We start from the raw sequence: 24,776 nt of genomic DNA on the forward strand, positions 1-24,776 counted from the left end.
TGCAGTCCTTTCTAGCTTAACTCTACTGGTTTTTATTTTATTGCTTGTAAATGTTTTTTTAGTGTACAGTTTTTTGGCTTGCTCATGAAAGTTCCTAGTATTTATTGTTTTTTCTATGTTAATGAAGCCATGAAAAAAGTTCCATGTGCAAAACAAATGTGTTGAATATTCTTATGTTCGCCATAGGTTTTTCATTTATTGGCAGTTCAACCTATTGTCACTACTCTCTATGTCTGTGATGAGGGACAGCTCCTGCGCTGGGTGTCACAGTGTCATGTATCTGTCAGGTGGAGAAACAGCGCTCTGATCTGACCAGGGAGCTTGATGACCTGACAGACAGATTGGAGGAGGCTGGAGGAGCCACTGCTTCCCAGGTGCTGTACTGCTGCTTTCGTTTATCAATTGCAGACAAATAAACGTGAATATTTTTTTTGCAGGAAGAAAAAAATCAATGACAAGTGTTATTTCAAAGAGCGAGTTTCTGTTTGAAACTCCCTTCCCTTTCAAACCATTATTAAGTTCATGTTTTCATCCAAAGTGATGGACATTCTGTTCATTATCAATGAACTCCACAAAATTAGCAATGTATAAAAAGTGTTAAAACAACAATTAAAATAATTAATATAAGTTAATAAAATGTAATTTTAGATCACAACTAAAGGAAACAGGTTCCGGGTGTCACAATAAGGTACACTATGAACTTTATCTTAATCTGCAGTCCTCAAGAACCACAGGGCCTACATTTTTTGTTCCATTTAGTTTTGATGCATCCACAAGTTAAATTTGTTGAGGAAACTGAACATTTATGTGGGTAGTTAATTAAAAAAGCCCTTTTTAGCCAATTTGAAATAGAAACTGTTGCCCTGCAATACATCCTCAATTTCCCTTTAGGATCAATAAAGTCTTATCTATCTATCTATAACCTCTGTACTGTGTAAAGTAGGAGTGTGTCCTCTGTGTAAGAGTAAGAGTGTATCTTCTTCTGGGCACTGCTTTCCTCTTCAGATGGACATGAATAAGAAGCGAGAGGCTGAGTTGCTGCGCCTTCGGAGGGAGCTGGAGGAGACATCTCTGCAATCAGAAACCATGGCCTCATCCCTGCGCAAGAAGCATGCAGACATGGTAGTGGACATGACTGAGCAGTACGAGAGCCTGCAGAGAGTCCGTGCCAAGCTAGAGAAAGACAAGCAGAACATGAAGCTGGAAATTGAAGACCTGACTGCCACTGTGGAAAACATGCAGAAAGCCAAGGTCAAGTGTTCTTTAAAGATATTTACAGTCCTTCTTGTGTTGGACTGCCCTGTTCTTCTTCTGTTCTTTTTAAATCAAATAATTTGAAGTTTAACACCCACCTTAATTGCACTTAGCAGACATTGTGTGGTAGAAGCCCCACTAAGCAGCAAATAAGGTGAAGAACTTCACTTTTTTGTAAAACTAAATTTTTATTTGACCGCCCTCAGCAACCATCCACACCAGGCACTTTCCCTTGCAACAGAGCTCGCTGTATCACCTGCAAGTACACATCTAACACCACACTCATTCAAGACCCCTCAGGACAATTCCGGATCACCCAGATGGCAACTTGTACCTCCAGCAACCTCATTTACTGTATCTCCTGCAATAAATGCCCAGCCATCTACATTGGAGAAACAGGAAGGAGACCGCTTCAGAGAACATGTTAGGGCTTTGAAGATTAAAGATCTCTCCAAGCCCATTGTTTCTCATTTCACCTCTGACAGCCATGATCACACTAATCTCTCTGTCTGTGTTCTCAAAGACGGTTTTCCAAATTCATACATCAGAAAGACTACAGAAACCAAAATTATCCTGCAGCTAGGATCACACCTTCCCCTTTCTCTTAATGACAGACTACTTTTCTTCTAAATTCTCTCTATTCATTGTAGGTTTCATTTCACACCTCTCTATACCTATTCTGACTTCACACCTCTTTATTGGCCTCTCTTTCTGCCCCCTGCTCCCGCCTCTCGCTCCTCCTCTCTCCCAGCTTTTGTTCTCCTGCTACTTTACCTGTGCTTACTGCCTTGTCTTTCTCACACCTGAAGAAGGCTCCACGGCTGAAATGTTGTGTTTTCTCTCTTATTTTTTTCACCATGGAATAAACCTATTACTTGTTCCTTTGCAGCCCTGACGCAGCTATCCACCTAAATTTATATTATTTTTCCTTTCCATTCGCAAGCCCACCAACAAAAACAAGTTACAAAGATTCTTAAAACATTCTTACATATACTTATAGATATCTTACATTAAATTCTTACGTACTGTATGTACATTTTCAATAGAAATACAACTGATATCACTGATCACCATTTTGTGAAACGGAATTAAGAAGGAGATTTACAGTAGGCTGACCAGGTTCTGTAACACCAAAGTGAAATTTTGCCAGGACACTTGGGTTAACAAAACAGAGAACTTTAATAGAACATGTGTCAATAGTAAGCATGTCTTTAAATTTTGTTAATGGAGGATTTGTGTAAAAAACAAAAACTGTATTTCCAAACAAGTGATCTGGGAGAAGCAGAGAACTGTGGCATATAAAATGCTGCATTAGTCATATCAGGCAAATTTAATCAAACTACTGTTTTCTTTCTTTACTAGGCTTCCTGTGATATTCAAATACGAAAACTGGAAGATTTTTTCACAGAAGCAAGCTCTAGGAATGAGGAATTACAGAAGGCTTTGACAGAGCTGAATGTAGCCAAATCCCGGATAATAGGTACAGAAAATAAAAAAATGCATTTAAAAATATTTTGTTAGGTGTTCTACAGTACATGCTTTTGTATGGAGTATCAATTCCACACCACTGACATTTCAGACCATTTAATAATAAATCCATACCACTGTCAGAAAGCTTTAACCTCCTTAGCAGTCTGATGTATATGATGGGCTGGTTCTATGTGTGTAGACTCCTGGGAGACTGATTTACAGTACCAGCATGTGAATGCTGATCCATTGCTGTGTTGTCCGTGCATGTTCAGTTAACCAATTACTCACCCTTAGCCATGTTTACAAGCTCCTTTGCTTTATTAGAGGAAGACACATGATGGTGGTGAAAGATGTTTAAGCTCCTTTTGTGTTAAAGAACGTGTGTTGGAAAAATTACAAACTGTTGAAAGTTTGAGCGTTTCATTTTGTGAATTTTGTTAAGCCACTGTACTTCCTTATTTTTTGTTTCAGTTAGTTCTCTTATTTGAAGTTTGAACTTTTGGAGAAATGCCATCATAAATGTTGTGTTGCTTTGTGCCACCAGAGCTATATCGTGTTTTTTTACAGGATTACCAGCAATAGACGGACCAGGTTTACTGTTGAGGGGGTAACAAAATCATAAAAAGAGATTCAGTCATTAAAATAAATAAACCTTTATTTACAGTGTCTTACAGTGAAGAGAAAATTTGAAAAATAAAAAGAAAATGTTTTTCTTATTATTTTCCATACAAGGATTGGCCTATAACTAGGTCCCAAATCCTGTCCCTGCAATACCATCCTCATAATCAAGAAAATACATTGAAATAAACGATTGCAAAAATAACAAAAACAAAATCTGAGATATTTATATTATAATTGATATTACATTTATTATGTTTATAGACCAGGTTATGTACAAAATGTATATTCAGAAATCATATTCATACTTTGAAAAGCAGGTAATAGTGGCTACAGCTGATGCTGTTTAGAACTTCAATTGATAGATTGAAGCATTTAGTATTCATTGGTCCAGATGTTTAAATAATGGTTTCCAGACATGGTCAGAATCTGAGCATTTGCTTTGAAGTGTTGAGTCAAGTACTGTAACATTAGTCACATATTGTTTTAAGTTTTTAATGTCTGCAAAGTTATTTCCAAAATTTAGAGGATTATGTTTTTTAGTAACATAAGATGAATGTAAGGCTATTGGCCATTTGTCCTCCGTTGTGTTTCATTCAAGTGCAATTTAGCTCCTAATTCAGAAATGGTGTACTCTAACCTTCTCACCAGCCTCATCATGCCACTTATAAAACTAATCTCCTTTGTCCAGGCCCTCTAAAGAGTGATAAGAAAGGCTCTCTTGACATCAGCTGGAGCCCAATTATCTGTAACTAGTGCCAGACCTCTTCAGATTTCATTAGCACCACTTTGAAAAAAACATTATGAAAAATAGGAACAAGTAATAGTTTTATTCCATGCTGAAAAGAGAAGAAAGGAAATAAGTTTTGTCTGTGGAGCCTTTATCTTTATCTAGTTTGATTCTGGGATATGAAACCAGGACATGAGTCTGGGATAGTCTCTGTGTATCAACAACTTTAACCAGTAATAAATGGCTTCATAGTTCTAGATGGATTTTGTGTCTGACCTTCAACCACTCTCTGTTATCCTTTTATCAGTATAAACTGACAAAAATAAGTGTTTATGGCAAATATTCATAAATACTGGTTGATATCTTAGATTAAAGCAAATAACTTGATTTCAGATGAACCATTCCGATGCGTATTTGGTATTAACCTCACATTAAGTAAACCCCCATTCTTCTTTTAAGCTGAGAACAATGATCTTAGCCGACAGCTGGAAGAAACAGAAAACAGAGCGAGTCAGACCAACAGGACAAAGGTGCTGTTGGCTTCTCAGTGTGAAGATCTCAAGAAGCAACTTGAAGAAGAGTCCAAGGTACTGTATATGCAGTGTCTAATGTATAAACTTTCAGTTCTCCTTATTCCCGATGTCTTCCTGAACTGTCGACATACAATGAAAAATGTGAATACTGGGAAAAAAAAGATCTGAGAAGGGTAACACTGTGGAAGATGTTCAAATTATGAATTGAGCCTCAGAGATAGAAGTTTTTATAATGCCCTTTAAGCTGCAAGAATGAGAAATCGTGGATGCAGAAACCACAAATGAGGAAGAAATTTACTAAGGATCATATATTACTTATGAAAAAGTATTGTTTTCAAACTGTGATGTGAAGATTTATGAAAAGGATCATATATTACTTTTCATAAATCTTCACATCACAGTTTGAAAACAATACTTTTTCACCATCTATTGGAAAAATGTGGGTCTGGCAGAGTACCTGGGACAACTACTGTGCATGTCTAAGTATGATTTTGTACTCAAGCTACACTTGTACACTATACTTGTATACATCCCTTTGTATAAGCATCTGTTATCATATCTGTTATATATGTTAATGTCATTCTGCATCATATACATTCCGTTGTGGCATACTTCTATTTATGATTATTTAATTTCTCTTCATTGTTTAATTCTTATTTTTGTTAACTGCAAGATATATCTGTAGTATTATAGTTCTTTGTCTACATAAACAGTAGCAAAGTGGTTAAGCCATTATGATCTGTTTTGGTGCAAACATGGCTAAACCTGGTCATTGTTTGGGTGCAAACTGGAGTCGAGTATGGTATTTTTGTTTCAGGCCAAGAATTCCCTCAGCAGCAGTCTGTCCAGCCTGAAGCATGACTTTGAGATGCTGAAAGAGCAACTGGAGGAAGAGCAGGAGAGCAAGCTGGAGCTCCAGAGACTGGTGTCCAAGCTCAACAGTGAGGTCACCCACTGGAGAACACGTTATGAAGCTGATGCCATCCAGCGCACAGATGAACTGGAGGATGCAAAGTATGATCTTGCTGAGCAAAAGCTACGTTTTATAGTAAAACGTACTTTACATGTAGTGTACTGTATTACAAAATAAATCTGACAAATCAAAAATATATTTTCTTTAATTTACGCTAATCCAACTAAATTGCATCAGAAGAACCAGAAAATGGAAAAACAATGTATTAAATGTGAGTGGCTGCTCTTCATAATTACCAAACTAAAGTGTAGTGAATTTTCCTGCAAAATTAAATGTAGTTTTTGATCTCATTGTCTCATTTAAGTGAAATGAAGTTAATCTGAACTTTGTTCTCCAGTGTTATACTGTAGGTCAATACTTGTTCCATTTTCATTTTCATTTCTCTCTTTTTTATTTTCCCAGGAAAAAGCTATCCTCAAGGTTACAAGAGGCAGAAGAAGCAGTGGAGGCCACTCAGGCCAAATGCTCGAGCATGGAAAAGACCAAACAGAGATTACAAGGGGAAGTTGAGGACCTTAGCATTGACTTAGAAAAGGTAGGAGAAGCTCCATTAGGAAACAAAACTAGTGAAAACATTAAGGATTCATGTTTTTTTTTTACTTTTGAAAATAGCTAGAGAAATGCTTAGCTTTAAAAATTGATTGCAAACTGTTTCTAAAGGAGTACTGTAAGTAAAGCTCATTCTGAGCAAGGTCCCTCTACTGACTGGATCATATCCTTATTATTGTAATGTTAAACAGGCTGAGAGTAGATGACACCCCACAACCCCACACGGTTCATCATAGAGTTACTAGCAATTCTGGTTTCTATTTATACAGCTGGGTGAACTGATGTAGTCAGGATGTACAGAACCTAAATAAAGAACACAACTTGGTAGTCCTAACCAAGACTCACCATCATAGTCTACAAAATAAAAAATAATTCAAATGCTATAAAACTATGAAATTAAATATTTTGTATTTTTTACTTTGGCTATAGGAAGTATAAAATATTTCATGTGTTACTTTCATCCCACTAACCCATTCTAAATTTTCTATCACCTCTTGGACTTTTTAGAGCATTGATGCATTACAAATATTGATTATTATTATTAAAGAAGAATGTGTGTATTAAAATTTAAGAGACTATTGGGTTAATAACAATTTGCTCAATAATATGCTTTTTCCCCATAGCTTTTTAAAATTATTACACAGGATTAATCAATTTACAGAAAAACCTAAATATCGTCAATCTGTCATGTTTTTTTAATTGGCACTATATTTGAAATCAGTGACGGAGTTAACATATTTAAAAAAAAACATTAGGAGGCATCACTTGTGCACATTTGAATAGCACAAAGACAAACTTAATTTTTCCTTCATGCCTCTAGGTACAGTATCACAACTGACAAACTTCCCTGAGGGACTCTTCCATTAAGCGCATGAATAATTCAGACTCTGATAATTTGATTTTTCTCAGCATATATTTTTCTACTGACTATGATTACAAGCTGAAGTTCTTCTGACATGCTCACAATTCAATTTCTTTAATAAGTAATTCTTGCAGGTTGCCTGCATGAATACCAACTTGTTTTGATTTTTTTTTCTTTACGTGTCACATGACACTACGCCACTAATCCATTCTGGTGCCCAGAACATCCAAGAGAAAATGCAAAGCTAACATTTTCTTTCTAAAAAATGATAGAGAAAGATTCCACTAATGGTAGCTAGGTAGGCTGATCCAACTGCAAGAAAAAGATATTGGCACTCTGTATGGAGCCCCTGCTTTCTCTTCCCTGGCATTATTTCATCCTATCCCAACTTGATATTTTTTACATGGAGCCATCTGCTTGCATCCAAGGTGCTGAGGACAGGATGGTGGGGGCTTGGACTTGGTGGGAGACTCTGTGTAGGGTATTACTTATGGTGGGATGTTGAAATGTTTTGTTCTTATTTGTTCTTTTTTCTGAAAAAGATCTGTTATTAATAAGACTCGATTTACAAATAATAGTCATTAAACTTTACTACAAATAATGGATAGTGGACATATTCAGTTTCTGTGTCTGTCATCAGGTTTAACAGGCCAAATACTGCATCTTTGTGAGAAAGTAGAAAATGTTCCAGTCCCCTTATTTTTTACCATACAGTATATCCAAACTGAGCAGAAAAAAACAATATTCTATGCACGCAATACAAACACCAAATGCTTTGATTCTTGTGATAGGCAATTCTATGAAACGGTCTTGTGATCTGATTAAAGTTTTTATACAATACTTTTCACGGCAGACTTTATTATCAGACTGTTATTTCTGGCACTGTTGACTACTGACTATATTGTAAAAGCTACAACTAATGCCTTTTGTCTCTTCCTTTTCTTACCTGACATGCAGAGGCGTTGATGGAACTAATCTTTTTTTATTGTAAACTCATGTCCGAAAGTACTAAATGTTTCAAAGCTGGAGTTGTAAATCTATTATAGACTTGTGTGTTGTGTTTTATATAGAATATAGTTTTATATAGTCTAAAAATCTATTTGCTCTTCTTTTCAGGCTAATGCTACTGCAGCAGCTCTGGACAAGAAGCAGCGTGTGCTGGAGAAGCAGTTGTCAGACTGGCGTCAGAAATGTGAGGATATCCTGGCAGAGCTGGACAGCTGTCAGAAGGAGTGTCGCCAACATGCCACAGAACTCTTCAAACTGAAGACGTCCTATGAGGAGGCTATTGAGCAAATAGAAGCTTTGAAAAGGGAAAACAAAGCCTTTCAAGGTGAGTCTTATGAGATGTCTAAGAATCCCAAAAGTGGTTGTATACTGAACACATGCCATGATGGTCTATTCTCGCACAACTGACCGTGTTTTGTAGTAGATTTTAGGAAATGCTGGTAAGATATTTATCTTCATTTATTTAAACATACTGAACCATAATTCTATCCTTAAAAATTCATAAAACTGGATGGAACAGGATTAGATACAGTAGATGACCATTTCTTCTAATTTAGGGCTGCAGTGGAGCTGGAGCCTGTGCCAACAAGGGACGGGTGCAAGGCTACATCCTGGATGGGACACTAGTCCATCGCAAGCCATATAGACACAAACACAGACACACACCTAGGGCCAATTTCCCCAGAAACCAGTTATCCCACAGTTTTCTGAGTGTGGAAAGAAACCAGAACACCCTGAGGAAACCCATGTGAACAAAGGGAGAACATACAGTACAAACTTCATGCGTATGGCATTCTAATAGCAAAGCTAACCACTACACCACCATGCCACCCAGATATCTAAACATAAAACAATATAATGATATCTGTTTGTTTTGTGGCTTCATATAATCTTTTAACTCTCCCATACTATTTTGCTAATTTAATCATAAAACATCATACTTTTTGATATATTAAATTTGAATACCATGTTTTGTTCATTTTAGAAGAGATAGCTGATCTAACGGATCAGCTCGGCGAGGGAGGAAAAAGTGTTCATGAGCTCCAAAAATCGAAAAAAAAGCTGGAAATGGAGAAAGAAGAATTGCAGGCTTCACTGGAGGAGTCTGAGGCTGCTCTGGAGGTACTGGAACATCATTTTCATATCATTATAATCAATTGGGTCTTAGGTTCGGAGACCTTCTATAGTACCAGTAGGTTTAAGTTTAACCCTTTGAATCTAGAAAGTTTATCCAATACATACTGAGCCCTGTAATTTTAAAATGAGAGTCTTTACTTGGAGATAATAACAAAATAAAGCACACACAAGTACATTCAGAAAAAGCGTTCTGAAAAGGGCATTTACAGTATACAACCAGTATGGCTTCGTGTGTATAAATCCCAGAGAGGGGATTAATTTGCCTGTCTCTCAAGCATTCTCTAGTCTTGTTTTGGAAGAACTGTGGTAACCTTTCCAATTAGCAGTGAACATCACTATGTCAAAATGCCCGTCTCCTGCTGCAGGAGAATTCAAACCTCTTGGGCGTCCTAGAGAATTACATCACTATGGCAGATTCATGCCACATATACCCTGTTACAGTACATCGGTAGAAGTGCTATGGGACAGTTCCACATTTTGGTGTTAATTGTGAAATTGTAAATGGTAGCTTTGATTTGGACTAGCATATTCTTTCAGTTCTGTTACACATTGTCTTGTTCTTGAAACACTGCAAACTCAAGGTAACATTTAAGAATTTATTGATCTTATTTTTTGCTTGTTGTACTCACTTTCTTCAGATTTTGAATGCTCAGTGCTTTTTACAAGTTTCATTTAATTGGATGTGTTATTGCAGTTAAGACTGGATTCTCAAATCTATTTTTAGAGTACAGTATGCAAGGTTTTCCCAGTTGCATAGAAAATGCTGATAAGGATTTTCACTAACAGTTTAAATAAAAAAAAATACTGAGCTCACTTCACTTGACTTTATTTGTACCCCCAAGGCTAATTATCTTAGAAAACCTGTAAGGAGGGCAGTGTTAGTTCTGCATGCTTGTATTGCCAAAAGTATTTTTTTGTCTAAAAAATGTGTCAAGTGAATGCTATTTTATCTATCTTCTATAGATGGTTAACCATCTATCTTCTATAGGTAACCGTCTATCTTTAACCATCTATCTTCTAGAACTACAGCATCTAGCAGAAATTCCTTAGACATAGTTCCATGCACCTAAGACTGTAGAAATATTTTTTAACATTTACTTTTTCATTACAATGTACTGTAACACAGAGAAAAGCTGCTGGTTGCTGCTGTCAGTGCAGTTGTGTCCATGTTCATTTACAGGGCTTTCCTAAATACTGACAATATTTTTAGTGTTAAAAAATACAGTTGGATTTACAGTATGTATACATCCTACTGGAGTAAAACTATGGCTGTTACAGTCCATTTCTTCTCATTTTACATCTCATATTCATATTTTTATGACCATTCTGCCAGCCTCATCATTTCAGAATCTATATTCATTATTTCACCAACTCACTTTATTATCTAAGTATTCACATTATAGGTTCTATATTCAAGTCTTACATGTGATAATAGCTCTTGTTCATTAAGCTGTTTCATTAAGCTAATGCTGTTTATGGTTACAGAAAGGTACAGAAAAGTTACAGTCAGTTACAGAAAAGCACAAGACCATTAAAGACAGATGTGTACTGTTGTCCTAGACGTGTGACCATCAGTCAGATGTTATATGAGGAGCAGCTGAAATGGGACAATGAACAGAATTTATGTAATGGATTACAATTTACCTTCATCCTAATCCTCAGGCTGAAGAAACCAAGGTAATGCGTCTGCAGCTGGAACTGACACAGGCAAAGGCAGACGTAGATCGGAGACTCCAAGAAAAAGAGGAAGAGTTTGAAGGAACTAGGTAGTTAATTCCTTATACTTATTATAGCACCTACATACTAAAACTAAACATGCAGTTTGAAAGCTGGGTTCAGCCAAAGAGCATAATCTACCACAGATTTATATTGTAGCTGTCTATTTATCTTTCATAACATTTTAAAAGAATATATACTGTATATATATATATTCCAGATGAGGAGAGGGATTAGAGGTTATATAAAACACATACGTACTTCACATATGTTTTTAATGGGTTTATAGTGGAGTTGAAAACTTATACATAAATCCGTATTAATATCAATTTAAATGTCTGTAAACGAAGATTAAATGTATTGCGTTGATTTGGTACCAATACAATTTTGTTTTTTCCAAGAACGCATAGTAAATTTAGCGTGATGAAAAAAATATTTTATACAGTAAAATAGCCCAAAGGTATTTTCATATACTGTACAGCGCATTCCAAAAGTATTGGCACTTTGCTTAACCATCATGCAGTCTATATTTGTGATCATACGAAGCAATTTATGTCTGTGATCATGAGATTTATATAAATGATAAGAACAGTATAGCATGCACTTTTGGGGGGGGTAAATTCACATACTGTACAGTACCGTATATGTTTGATCATAAAACACAAACATACTGCATGTTCAACCCAGTGATACAGTATCATGTGTACATTCACACATTCACATTAAGTCATTTTCAGTGCATAAAAGTCAGTATTTGATTGCATATCCCCTTGAGGCAATAACAGCAACCCATTCATCTGACCAAAATCTGTGTAATCATTTGAGACACTCTGCTGCAGCCACTTTGAATTCTTACTTATTTGGGGGGAGTTCTGACTTCATTTTATGTGTCAGAAGGAATAATACTTGTTCATCTGGATAAATTTGGAATCTTGGCCAATCTAAGATTTTCCACTTTTCCCCCATAAAAACTCCTTCATTGCATTGCCTGTATGCTTTGGCTCATTGTTGTGCTACATGGAGAAGCTCCATTTGTATGGAAGCATTTTCTACATCATCATCCATCATTAATAGATCATCAGTAAAAATGAGTGAACCAATTTCATAGTCAAACATGTATTTCCATGCTGGGGCATTATCACCATTATATTTTTAAATGTATTTGTTAGTAAAAAGATGAGCTGGGACAGTTCTGGAATGATTTTATTGACAGATGAAACCACAATAAACTTTTACTTAAGTGCTGGAAATGCTAAATTATGGATGTAAAAGGAACTGCAGAGGAGACCTGTTGCTCCAAAGAACACCACTCATCTATAAAGCATGGCCTGGCTGGGCAAGAATGGTTATCTCAACAACTGGCCCTCAAATCATTAGTTTACTTAGTTATCAATGAAAACATAGTTACTGTACAATGAAAATGCAACATCTGCATTTTACATAAGTAACTAATTGGGCACGTACTGTACATCATGTTATTTATTCTAAAAAGTGAGTAAATGTGGATTTTGAGTTGTTTGTGGATTACTCAGGCAGTATTGTTCCTTGGGATAAAACATGCTAAGATTATATCACGCAATTTCCTAGCATACAGGATCTAGGATTAAATTAATGAATACAGAATTTTGCTGTTTCTAGTAATCCACATAAGACCAAATTTACTCTACTCTATGTTGCTTATAGCCCAATGCCAGTTTTTCCATATGGATCTGTATGCATCTACAGATGCAAAAAAAGTACAAGCATCTCGGTACTTATGGAAAGCATCATTCTTAGCTCAGAAGGCTTAAGTGATAAAAGTAATATTTAGGTATTAAAGAATATACAGTAATTCTGTGGTATTACAGATATGTTATGGAGCGTATGTTTATCATACAGTGACCTGATATGTTCTGAACTCAGAACAAAGTTGCTTAATATTCTGAATTCAAAGTGGTTGCATTTATTGAATCTTTCTTCTGATTTCAGTTATTAATCTGAATTATGCCAATACTTTTAAAAGCATTTCACAGTCTTTGACTATCTGCCTAGTTTTGGTTTAACACTGGCTCCTTCTTTTTTCCTGTTTGCCTGCTGTTCCCAATGCAAGGAAATTGTTCTCTTTTATGGTGAGCTCATAATTCTATAGCATTTGGGAATGTTTTTTTTTTTGTGGATCGCTGTCACTCACTGGCACTTGGCACTGGCTCAGAGCGATCATACAGTATATAAAAAACTACATCATCAACATTTAATTCTCTTTCTCTGTAAATAAATTGTACACAATCCACATAGAATGAATGTTGTGGAATAAAAAATGAATATAATGATTGTGTTAAAAAATCATAGACTGCAGTTATCTTGTTTTAAATTATCAGGATTTTTAGATATTTAAAATTGAAATATACAAAAAACTGAATTAATGCACGTCAAACAATTATTTTATATCAGAAATACATGTTTTTCTTTAAATCAATTGTACTACATATAGTACATTATTTTGTGTACTTACCCTTTCTCAAATCATTGTTACAGTATGTAGAGTGTTACAATTGATAAGGAATACCTAATTATGATGGTTAAAAATAGCAGGGAACATAAAGTTTGCATGTTGTTTTAAATATAAAAATAAAACAATTTTTCATTCCAAAATACATTTCATAGATTACTTGGAGTACTGCTTTACTCCAAGCAGTATGATGAAATCGTAATAAGCAGTTCAGGTGAAATGATAAGGTATCCTGACTATTTAAATCCTGTACCCCTAACATTTACAGTGTGCCTTCAACTTCACATTGTGACTATACCCATTCAGCATTGGAAGCTTTTGGGAAAAAATAAATGAAAATTACTTTGCAATACCTGTGCTGCCTTGTCTAGAGCTGAGTACAGTTTACAAGAATGCCAGACATTGTTATAAATCAACCATTTCTTTTATTTTACCACGGTATAATCTCCTGTAACTGATGGTCTTTACCCTGCCATTGTCGTGCCATGACATTCATGGACGCCAATATGCCCTCTAAAATAGTATATCAGTGTTTGGAGGAGCTAATGGCTCTTTGTTGTACTCTCTACTGCTCAGAAAGAGCCACCAAAGAGCATTGGAGTCCCTGCAGGCTAGCTTGGACACTGAGGTAAAAGGACGCACAGAGGCAGTGCGCATGAAGAAGAAACTGGAAGGGGATGTCAATGAGCTGGAGATCCAACTGGACCTGGTAACCAAGAACAATGCAGAGCTGCTGAAGACCACTAAGAAAATGCAGCAGCAGATAAAGGTAAATTGACATTCAGTACAGGGCATGTGTGAGCAGGTGTGTCCCAGCATGTTGCTAGGAAAGTCATTACCAAAGTGTACTAATTAGCACTAGCTGCCTGTTTACTTTTTCTTATTGATCACACATGCCAGAGCTCACTTGTTGCTGGATCTCTGGACTAGAATTTACACATTAATGATGATAGTAGACACTGCTCTGTAGGTGGTACCATCCTTCAGATAAGACATTAACGCAAGGTCCTGATTACTTTGTCTTTAATTAACCTATTGCACAGTTTAGGACATTGAACACAAAACTGACATATCTAACAACATATTTGTATTATAGGAGCATGCAAGTGAGCATGGTCTTTGTTTCTTGTTTGCCAAAACACATGCCATCAAAACACTTAATACTTCTCTGTCCAGAGTTAATAATATTCTGATATTCTGCTTATGTTATTAGCTATGTTATTGGTTGTCAGGCAGCTCATCAAGAAACACCACACAAAGTGACACAATTTTAGAGTCTGAAATTTGGTATGAACACAATTGCTCTGGAGAAGAAAATCATACATCAAGCATCTAGAAATGAAGATGTTTTAGCTACAGAAGCTGCTGTACAGTTTGTAATAACGGAGATCTTATTAAATGTAAATGTTATTAAATAATTATTTTAATACCAATCTGTCATTGACAAAGCAGAAACAATGGAGCAACTTTGATATATTAATAAGAAGCAGTAGTGGTTCATTACACTGGTTGCCACATTCAATTTAGTAAAGAATTCTATAAACACATGGTATTTAAATTGCTAGCTCAGGCTTTTGCATACCATAGTTTAGTTTCAGCATTTATACTATTTACATTTTTTACAACATTAGACTGCCATCTGCTGGATTAATAGGGATATTTCTCAAGTGAAGTACAGTAAAGACAGTGCTGCTCTGCATGGTCATCTTACAGTATTGTATATTCAAACTGTCCTCTATACTGTATCTAAAATATAATTTAATCAAATCTTTAGTGATCCTGTCATAATTTTAAAAAAATGTTTATGTTATTAAAAAAATCCAACCTTTTTAAATTCAAAGTCCATAAAGTACAATTTTAGAATGAAACAGAACTAGGACTCAATGTTCCCTTAGGTTATTGTCAAATCCTGATTGTATTAATTTGACAAAAACCTTCAATCAATTGTTAGTTTCCAATAGGAGAAAAGGCATTTGCATGGAGACTACAATCTGAATTAGTCTACTTCAGAACTCTTTGGCATTGTCAGTAGCAGTTGTTGCTGATCCTAAATGAAATCTTTCCAACCAAAGACATTGTGGTTTTTCAAGTGACCCTGGAGTTCTCCATACTGTAGATTTGATTATGATTGGGCGGCACAGTGGCAGCGAGGCAGAGTGGTTACCTCACAGGATTGCCACAGCAATGGGGACCTGGATGCAGTTCCAGACCTGGGCTGCTGTCTGTGTGAAGTTTGTATTGTGTATTGTGTTTGCATGGGTTTCCTCTGGATGCTCCAGTTTCCTCCCATAGTCCAAAAACATTTTGGTAGGTTCATTGGCTTCTGGGAAAACTGTCCCTGGCGTGAGTGTGTGAGTGTTTGTTTCTGTGTGTGTCCTGTGATGTAATGGTGTCCTATCCAAGGTGTCACCTGTTGCTTTCCCAGATAGGCTCTGGTTCCCCTAAGAACCTGAATTGAATGGATGGATGGATTAAAATTGGAAATGTGTCATCCTTTAATAGTGCACGACTGACTTTTAAAAGTGTTTTGTCTCCTCAGGACATGCAGGCACAGATAGAGGAAGACTCCAGGCATCACGAGGAGCTTAGGGAGCAGCACAACCTGATGGAGCGCCGCTGTAACCTTCTTGCCACTGAGGCTGAAGAATCCCGCACCAGCCTGGATGCCACAGAACGAGCCCGCAAAACCCTGGAGCAGGAACTAATTGAAATGACTGAGAAATACAATGAAATTAACAGTCAGGTGAGAGGAAGCTTCTGTAGGAAAAAAAATGTCCTTACTTCATCTACTGCATGAAACGTACATTAAGGTAGTTGACAGAAAAGGTGCTTTTGAAATATTATAGTAGCATCAGCTTTGTTTGGTATTAGAACTTCCAGTCATTCCAGTCAGCAAAGCAGAAAGAAGATAGTGATTGATAAGATTAGCATCTGAAGCACTGATCTGAATACTATGTGTAATACATGAAGATGAATTTTATTAACAGATGCAAGAATCTGCTGAATTTCATTTTTTAGAGAGATTTGTATCCCTCTGAAGCTGGAGGGAATGTAGACAATTTCATCTTTGTTTTAGTTGCTTTGATTTTTTTACTTTTTGATTCACCCTCGTATGAGTACACTGCAGATGATGTTTTTGTTAAGCACATATTAACTAAACGTTCAGAATATAGTTAACATAAAATGTGAGCATTAGGTATGCAGAAAACTGTTGTTAAAGTATGACAAAATCTACTGTCTATTGTTTATTTTTTCTATATCCTATGTAAACTATTTTTAGTATTTTATATGAACACATTTTATTTATAATGTACACCCTTAACTTCACAAAAGTTAAGGCACACCCTTAACTGCACAAAAGCTCATTGTTAAGACTAAAGAAGAGATGTATCCTGAAATAGAGTGTGAAATATTATAGAGTGGAAATATTCTGCACACTATTCAAGCAAACACACCTATTATGTGTGATACTGTATGTCTTGCCTACAATACAGTTCCAGTCAGTGACCTGTCTGAAACGAAAGCTGGAAGCTGACCTGCAGCAGTTTACCACAGAGCATGAAGAATTATACAGTGAGATCAGAACCGCAGATGAAAAAGCTAAAAAGGCCACATGTGAGGTACTGTATGTCTACAGATTTAATATAATGGATTCTCCATAATGCCTTTTTGTTTGGGCCATGAATGATTTCAGTTAGCTAACTAGCATGACATGATTAGATGACTATAGCAAAATATTAAGTAATCTCATGAATTCCATATCCAAGAGAATAGATAGGTTTGACTGTAACAGACTCTATTGTGTTCACTTTTCAAATGCTTTGGGAGTTTCCTTCTGCCTTTGAAAAACTGTTGGGTAGATATTTGCATGTCCTCTGTAGAAGTAATCAGAACACAAATTCTTTATGGAGATGTGATCATTTTTAGCCTTACAGATTTCAAAAGAAAGGACGGACACTTGAATCTCAGAACCCATACGATCTAGGAATAAAAGCAAATGGAAAGTTATGTACAGTAGCATTCACGATTGGTGATATCCTTCCTAGAGTGGTTTCACACATCATTACTTTCATCAACATACTGTATAATATGAATATCATTTGTTTATTATTTAAGAACATAGAAATGGTTGCAAATGAGAGGGAGCCATTTGGCCTTTCCAGCCTGTTTGGTATTCAGTACATTATTAATCCAAGGGTCAAGGATTATTAATCCATCTGTTTCTTGAAAGAAGCCAGGTACAGTATCATCTTCAAAAATATAGCTGAGTAGAACACAACTCTTTGCATAAAGAGCGTGTATTGTGTTGTGTATACATAGATAACCCCAAAGAGGTGCCTTTTAGCCTGCATCCATTATTCTCAGAATAGTCCAGGAGGATTTTACTTAGTATAATTAATGTTTTTCCATGGCCATCTTATAAAATATACTGTATTAATTGCATATGGTGTTCTTGTCATTGTCGTCAAAGGTTAATTTACCTTAGTCTCTGCTGGCCAAAGTTCAGTTTGGGTAAAAGAGTTGGCCCTGTACAGTACATCACTTGCTGTGGTCCATTAACAGCAGAAAATAATCTTTTCATTGCAATGGTTCTTATTGTAGGCTGCCAGAGTGGCAGAGGAGTTGCGCCATGAGCAGGAACACACTTTGCACCTGGAGAGAGTGAAAAAGGGCCTGGAGGCTCAGATCAAGGACATGACTGCCCGACTCGACGAGGCTGAGCAGCTGGCATTGAAGGGTGGCAAGAAAATCATACAGAAACTAGAAGCAAGAGTAGGTATTTTAATGTGCTGATGTGCAATACTCTTCTATAGCAGACTCTATTCACCACACATACTGTAAATCATGTGCTAAGGATAACATATATGAATCATGTTAAATAGTAAGAATGCCTGTGTGAAAAGAGAAGAGCACATGATACATTCTTGACTTCATTATGTGGTGATTTTGCATGCTTGTTTTGACCACAGTTCCCTTATGAAACACTTCACATGAATGCGGTGATGTGCTGTTTCATACCAATTGTTCATGCCTGTTCTGGTGAGATGAACTGAGAATTGCTTTTTATGATAACCACAACACATTGACTTTCTTCAGCTGTGGGTATTAGATAAAAGTCATAACCACAGTTCATGCTCAAGATATAACTGAACAAACCTTGAAAAAGGCAGTGACTGTGAAAGGATTTGTGGTGATACTGAGCTTTAACTGTATGTGCCACAGTATTTCAATTGAATCTGGAAGCAGTGTATAGAGTTCTGTTTTATGATAATAAATAGGAAAAAGGATGAGTAGTATGGTCATGGAATTCCTTTAAAATTAAAAACCTCCTTCTCTGGAGCATAGTCATATTGTATGAGAAGTCAGTCATGTTTAATTGATTTTCAATGAGTTGTTGATAAAATAGAAAATATTTTTCATATTTTCATTGAGTTTTAATTATATGTCTATTTTTAATTAACAATATTTGGAGTATTTCATGATTGTCACTTTGCATTTTACATACTGTCTTAAGCAATTTCTGAAATCAGAAACCATGAAAAGCAGAGTTAAATATATTCATAGAGGTAAATGATTTATTGTAGTGACATTATTAAACATTTTGAAAAATAAGTATAAGATAGAGTGTGGATTGTAACTCTAATGAGTTCTGAAAATTTAGATGAGTAAATTTAACATTTATTTTATCATAAAGTTAAAGATGTGCTGTACACACATGATAGGTTAGCATCTACTGTATCTCTGTCTCTAACAATGACAAATAAAAAGGCAAACTTTTAATTAAATCATACTGCAGAATAGCAAATAAAAGAATATTAATATTTATGTCTCCTGTGTAATGTACTGTGTATTGATATTCCAGTTTCACCAAGAAAACATTGGAAATAGTTGTTAGGAAATTAAGTTTTATTAGGCATAGCTTTGGTAAAATATTTTTTTATTGATTAACCCACTTTCTCTGATTTGCGCACAATCTCTAGTAAAGTGGCCATACATGTAGGTGAGAGCAGTAGTTTAAAGTGCCTAACTGTACATTAGTTCTCTACATATCTACTGTATTACTTGTATTTCTCAGTCTCAGTATTAAACTCATCTGAATACAAACAATTTTAAGATAAGAGTCTTTTCACATACCCCAGCTTGCTCTCCATGAGAAATACAGGCACAGAGACAGGGAGAGAGATGCTTGAGGTCAGAGCACATGGTCAGCTATTTATACAATGTCCCTGGAGGCCCCTGCTCAGGGGGCCAACAGAATAGGATTCCTCAGGATTTGAACCTACAACCTTCCAGCCACAGGCACAGATCTTTAGCCACAGACCCACCACTCCACCCTCCATTTTCAGTGCATCACAAAGAATGTGACACTCTGGTGGATCCTACTTAAGTATTCTTTTCAGTGTGTGCAGGCACTTGCATTCTGCTCTTTTTCAGGTGAAGGAGTTAGAGATGGAGCTGGACTCTGAGCAGAAGCGGCATGCTGAGACTGTGAAGACGCTGCGCAAGAATGAGCGGCGCTTAAAGGAACTGGTGTTTCAGTCCGAGGAAGACCAGAAGAACCAGCAGAGGATGCAGGAACTGGTAGAGAGGCTCCAGAACAAGATGAAGGCCTACAAGAGACAAGTAGAGGAAGCGGTACTGTACTGATTTTTGGCATGAGAATGAGTTTTGCTGCCATGGTGTTTGCACTTTTGGTAAAATCAAGCTCTTTTGCCATGAATTAATGGACTCCTATGGTATCTTGGGGATCTTGAGACCCATGTATGCTTAGTGACATATTACAGTATATGTAGTATTGTCCATTGTAACTTTTCATTCTATCCCATCTATTTGCCTTTAATATGTATTTAATATTTAGATACTTTAAACAATGTATCTAAACAATCTGGAGATTACAAGTGTACTGCCAAAAAACACGGCATCAGCTGATCTTTTGTGTGTTGAAAGTCGTCTTTATTCATATGCATATGGAAGTCTTGCATCGTGTGGCACAATCCCACATGACTCTCTGCTTGCATTGTGGCTATATATGGTAATTCTCAAAAGCTGACCATTACATATATATCCTTTACTGCCAGCTTGCGTGACAAGTAGCCCCTTCTGCTGAATTGACCATTTGTTCCAGGAGAGGTCATTCGGTCATTTCCCTGTGAACTATGTCATGACATCATGTGGCTAAGTTATCTTTTGAGACCAGATATCCTAAGATGGATTTAGTAAAATGTAAGTAAAAGGATATATACTGTAGTTTACAAGATATAATACACACTGTACAGTATAGTAAAAACCTTTTAGTTTATTCCCTCACAAGCAAGCTAAAATATTCTAAAATATCTATAAAATCCCCAAAAGTAGATTTACTCTTAATCAATTATTAAGTTTATTATAAAATTAATGCTTTTCTAATGGAACACCTATAAAACCAAGCAAAGAAAGTACTTTTGTGAACCAAAACAGTGAACAATTACTCCTTGGTTCTCTAGTTTATTGTTGTTTATTTTGAAAAGCCTAACAATAGTGGCAACTTGTAAAACATGTTGTGATGGTTGTTCAAGGAGTTTTAATAACATTTAACATGTTTCTGATATCACTTAAAATAGGTATGAACCCAATACAATGGAAATATTGAGATTCCCAGCCTTTTAATTCATTTTCAGTGCACCTGAATTGTTAAATGCTGAATAGGGTTGCAGTTTATTTTCAGGATATGGTTCAAACGATGCAGTGGATTTATTCTCTTCAATCTCAATAATGATAAGGGGACTGTGTTTTGCATGACTTGTATTTAAGATTTTATTTCAGTCCTCTAGCCCTCGGATGATAATATAACCCCTTCATTAAGCCAACAAATGAGAAAGCATTAAAAATCATTCCATTCTATTATTTTAATCTTCTCAATTCATGCATTTGCTACAAATAAACTTAGTCTTTCAAACAAAATACATTTAGTGAGTTATTACAGTACAGTACCTGTCCTGTCAAGTTTCAAGAAATGGAAATCACCTCAGCAGGTTGTGTAGATAAACCTTTACTCTAAGTAAATACTTCATTCACTCAAAACCTAATTAAAAAAACAAGAATCTATACAAATGCTATAGGCTTTATTTTATTGGTATATATTAATCCATTTCACTTGCAGCAATGATCACAATGTTATTTTTTCCCTGCAGTATTTAGAGAATTATATTGGAAACACAAAAAAACAAATTAAGATTATTTAAATAGGATAGGAAATAATTAGACACTCACATTTAGCATGTTTTCAAGATTGCTCTGCCACTCTTTCAATATAATTTGTAATGCAATTATTTATTTCCTGTCATGTGTTAACTGCTTGATCATAACAAATTAAAGCAAAGCTTGCTGTAAAATGAATAGTCAATCATTAAGTTCCTCATTTAATCACAGGACTTTCTGCAATTCTTTTGAAAATAGTAATTTAAATTAAACCGTATTTTTAAACATTTGAATTGAATAACATTTAGTTTTCATAGATTATTTCAGCAAGCATAATCTTTCACTTAAAAAATACCAAAGGTTCGTTAGCTTCTGTTTAGAAACTGAAAATATGTATTCAAATGTTAGTTACCCACATCTCTTGTAGCTTTATTGCCCTCAAAACAATGGTACTGTCGAAAAATGGAAATGGAGACTGTAAAACATTGTATATAGAAAGATAAATCCGGTTTGATTGTTTTGTTTAGACTCTGACGTGTTTTGTTTGGGTTTTTTATGGTTTAGTAAAGAAGTTGGTTGTTAAGAAAACAACCACCACTATTGTGGTACATAACATTTTTAGCAGTCTGCATTCTTGAGGGAAATCCTGGCTGATCTTAAAAGGCTGTTTATCTGATGCTGTCTGATGAACATTTGGGGAACTTCAAGGGTCCAAACCGTGATCAATAATACTATAAAGTTTGGTGAAGGTGGTATTCATTCTTCAGATTAATAGCGAGATCTAGTTACCTGTTCTTCATCATCATCATCATCATCATCATCATCATTATTATTATTATTATTATTATTATTATCCCCTTTCAGGAGGAACAAGCCAATATGAATTTGGCCAAGTACAGGAAGACAGTCCACGAACTAGACGATGCTGAGGAGAGAGCAGATATTGCAGAGGCAGCCCTTACAAAGATCAGGACCAAAAACCGGGCAAGCTTTGGCAAAGGATACTCTTCAGTATGTGCATCTCTACCTTTTTTTCTTGTTAGTTAAATTTGAATGAGAAACCTTCACATGATACCAAACCAAATACAGACAAAGACACCACAATTTGTTCAAGGACATTTCTTTTTAACCATACATAAAATATTGCACTGTACATTATTAAGGATCTACAAGACAGGTACTGTAGTAAATTAATCTATTCCATACCCCTAGCAGCCACAGTTTAGGAAGAGCCATGGTGAGTACACACAGAAGGCCAGCCCAGAATCAAACACATGATCCAAAAGCTGTGAGGCTGTTCTTAATTAAATAAAAAAGAGATAAGGTATATTTTTCCAATGATTGAAGCACTGCCCATATTGCCATGGCATTCTGATATCAATATGTCTTCAACTATGTTGCCCTGTCCTGATCATTCCTTCAACCATTTGCTAAAGCATTTTTATTTCTTGTGCTTAAGGTCAAAATGATGAGAAAAGGTGATCTATGTGTTTTAATAAGTGCAGCAATTGAATAGGTACTAACACTGTAGATACTTCTAGCAAATGTATTTCATTAAGCAATATTACAAATGTAAAGTGCCTTTTGGTATCTGTCTTCATAGGGTTACAGCACACCTTTCACAGCTCTTTCACAGCTCACAGTCAGGTCTCCAAGCTCAGCAGGCTCAGAGGGTCGGGCAGAGAAGATCATAAATGATGACGACACTGCATCACTCATCCCTGCCTATCTCAACTCCCTGAAAAAGCTCATGATTGAGTAGTGGCAGATATGTTGTTAAAGTAGAGTAGGATGTTAAAATGATCAATGGAGTTCAAAAGCAGTAGTTCAGGGGAGAAGACAACACCCAATTAATAGTGTAAACTTAATTTCCTGACCCTGTATAAACACATTAATCTTTTCACTTCAGAATGTGTTGCTTTGTATTCTTTTCCCTCCCATACCCCAGCCTTCCTCCAGCTTGGGGGTTTTGATTTTGAATGTTACTTTAAAAGCCAGGATGTTGCCCCTCATCTCAGAAGATTCACACCAAAGAATGCTCTAATCTGCTTGCATCCCAGTGCTGAAAAATTAAGAGGTGGGGTGTTGTCTTTGTCTTCTGAAACCTGTTACAAACCAAGTAGCAAGAACTATCTGACTAAAAACCAAAACCCTTACATTTCCATTTATATTTTATTAAACAACTATTTTGTTCTTTGTGTCCTTTGTTAGTCTCCCCGTGTTCACTGTTTTTTGGTGTAACAATACAAACACATCAACCATTTCATATGTTTTGGTTTTATGGTAACAAGTATTTTTAATCACATGAGAACTTAAAGTTGCCTGACTGAGTTTCTACAAATATCTATAAAATATCAAATAGAAATGTATTATGGATTGTATGAAAGGTACTGCAGGAAGCTTTTAAAAAAAGATTGTACAGATTATGACCACATCACTTAACAGTTATTTAGTTTACAATGTAATGATTGTACTGTTCCACACAGAAATACTGTACTGTAACATGGATATTAATTTGTTTACCAAGGATCTGTGCTTGGCATGTGATCTTTGAGTTTATTTAGCACTGACATTTTGAAACTTGTTTTGTTAATACTTCTTCTGATCTGTTGCCAATTGATAATGTCTATGATTGGTCATTCATTGCAGAGACACTGTTCTAGCTCTCAAAGTTAGAAACTTTCTTGCCATAAATTGGGTCTTACACTTTTTTTAGTTGTTTAGCTACTACTGTGTGCTGATATTGTTCTTAATTGAGTGTTAACTATGATCCACAGCAAAGGCATCAGCTAAAGCTACAGACCCTATGTTGAAAATGCAAATAAGAATTAATGGAATGGAACACTTAATGAAACATTGGCATTTTTTGCATATTGTAAAGTTTTAATTTTATTTTTAATAAAGGTATTAATAAAGTTAGGTCAAAACATAATTTACACATTTATAGTTATAAATGAAATTCTACATCTGAGAAAATTCAGAAATTATATGAACCACAGCCAGTGCATTATCAGTATCTTCTTTTGTCGAAATTTAATTCTGAATATTTAATACAGAAAAATAGCACCCATAGAATATGTTTACCATATGTTAAATAAGTGTAGCCCAGATTTACCATTAAAAAACTTTAAGTTTGACATACTGTACAAACTTAAGACATAAGGCAAACATGAATACTTTGAAGTGCCTACTGTACCAGTCACAATGTGCAAGCCTAGTCTTTGGTTTACTTTAACACAGAGTTCCTGCTTTTACCTATA

General features: G+C 35.7%; 1 protein-coding gene across 1 annotated transcript in view; it reads left to right on the top strand.

Moving 5' to 3' along the window:
• LOC102696526 (putative uncharacterized protein MYH16) overlaps positions 1-23,278 on the top strand; it is an 82,537-nt gene extending 59,259 nt beyond the window's left edge. The window contains exons 10-25 of the mRNA XM_015356045.2: positions 288-374; positions 1,006-1,251; positions 2,617-2,734; positions 4,532-4,659; positions 5,423-5,619; positions 5,981-6,113; positions 8,106-8,322; positions 8,983-9,119; positions 10,797-10,900; positions 13,915-14,107; positions 15,878-16,081; positions 16,833-16,958; positions 17,941-18,111; positions 19,774-19,974; positions 22,381-22,527; positions 23,120-23,278. Coding sequence (XP_015211531.2) covers positions 288-374; positions 1,006-1,251; positions 2,617-2,734; positions 4,532-4,659; positions 5,423-5,619; positions 5,981-6,113; positions 8,106-8,322; positions 8,983-9,119; positions 10,797-10,900; positions 13,915-14,107; positions 15,878-16,081; positions 16,833-16,958; positions 17,941-18,111; positions 19,774-19,974; positions 22,381-22,527; positions 23,120-23,278 — 2,568 coding nt within the window. The remainder of the gene's footprint in view (positions 1-287; positions 375-1,005; positions 1,252-2,616; positions 2,735-4,531; positions 4,660-5,422; positions 5,620-5,980; positions 6,114-8,105; positions 8,323-8,982; positions 9,120-10,796; positions 10,901-13,914; positions 14,108-15,877; positions 16,082-16,832; positions 16,959-17,940; positions 18,112-19,773; positions 19,975-22,380; positions 22,528-23,119) is intronic.
• Positions 23,279-24,776: the final 1,498 nt, after the last annotated feature.

Source organism: Lepisosteus oculatus, chromosome 9, assembly GCF_040954835.1.
Source record: "Lepisosteus oculatus isolate fLepOcu1 chromosome 9, fLepOcu1.hap2, whole genome shotgun sequence".
NCBI lineage: Eukaryota > Metazoa > Chordata > Actinopteri > Semionotiformes > Lepisosteidae > Lepisosteus > Lepisosteus oculatus.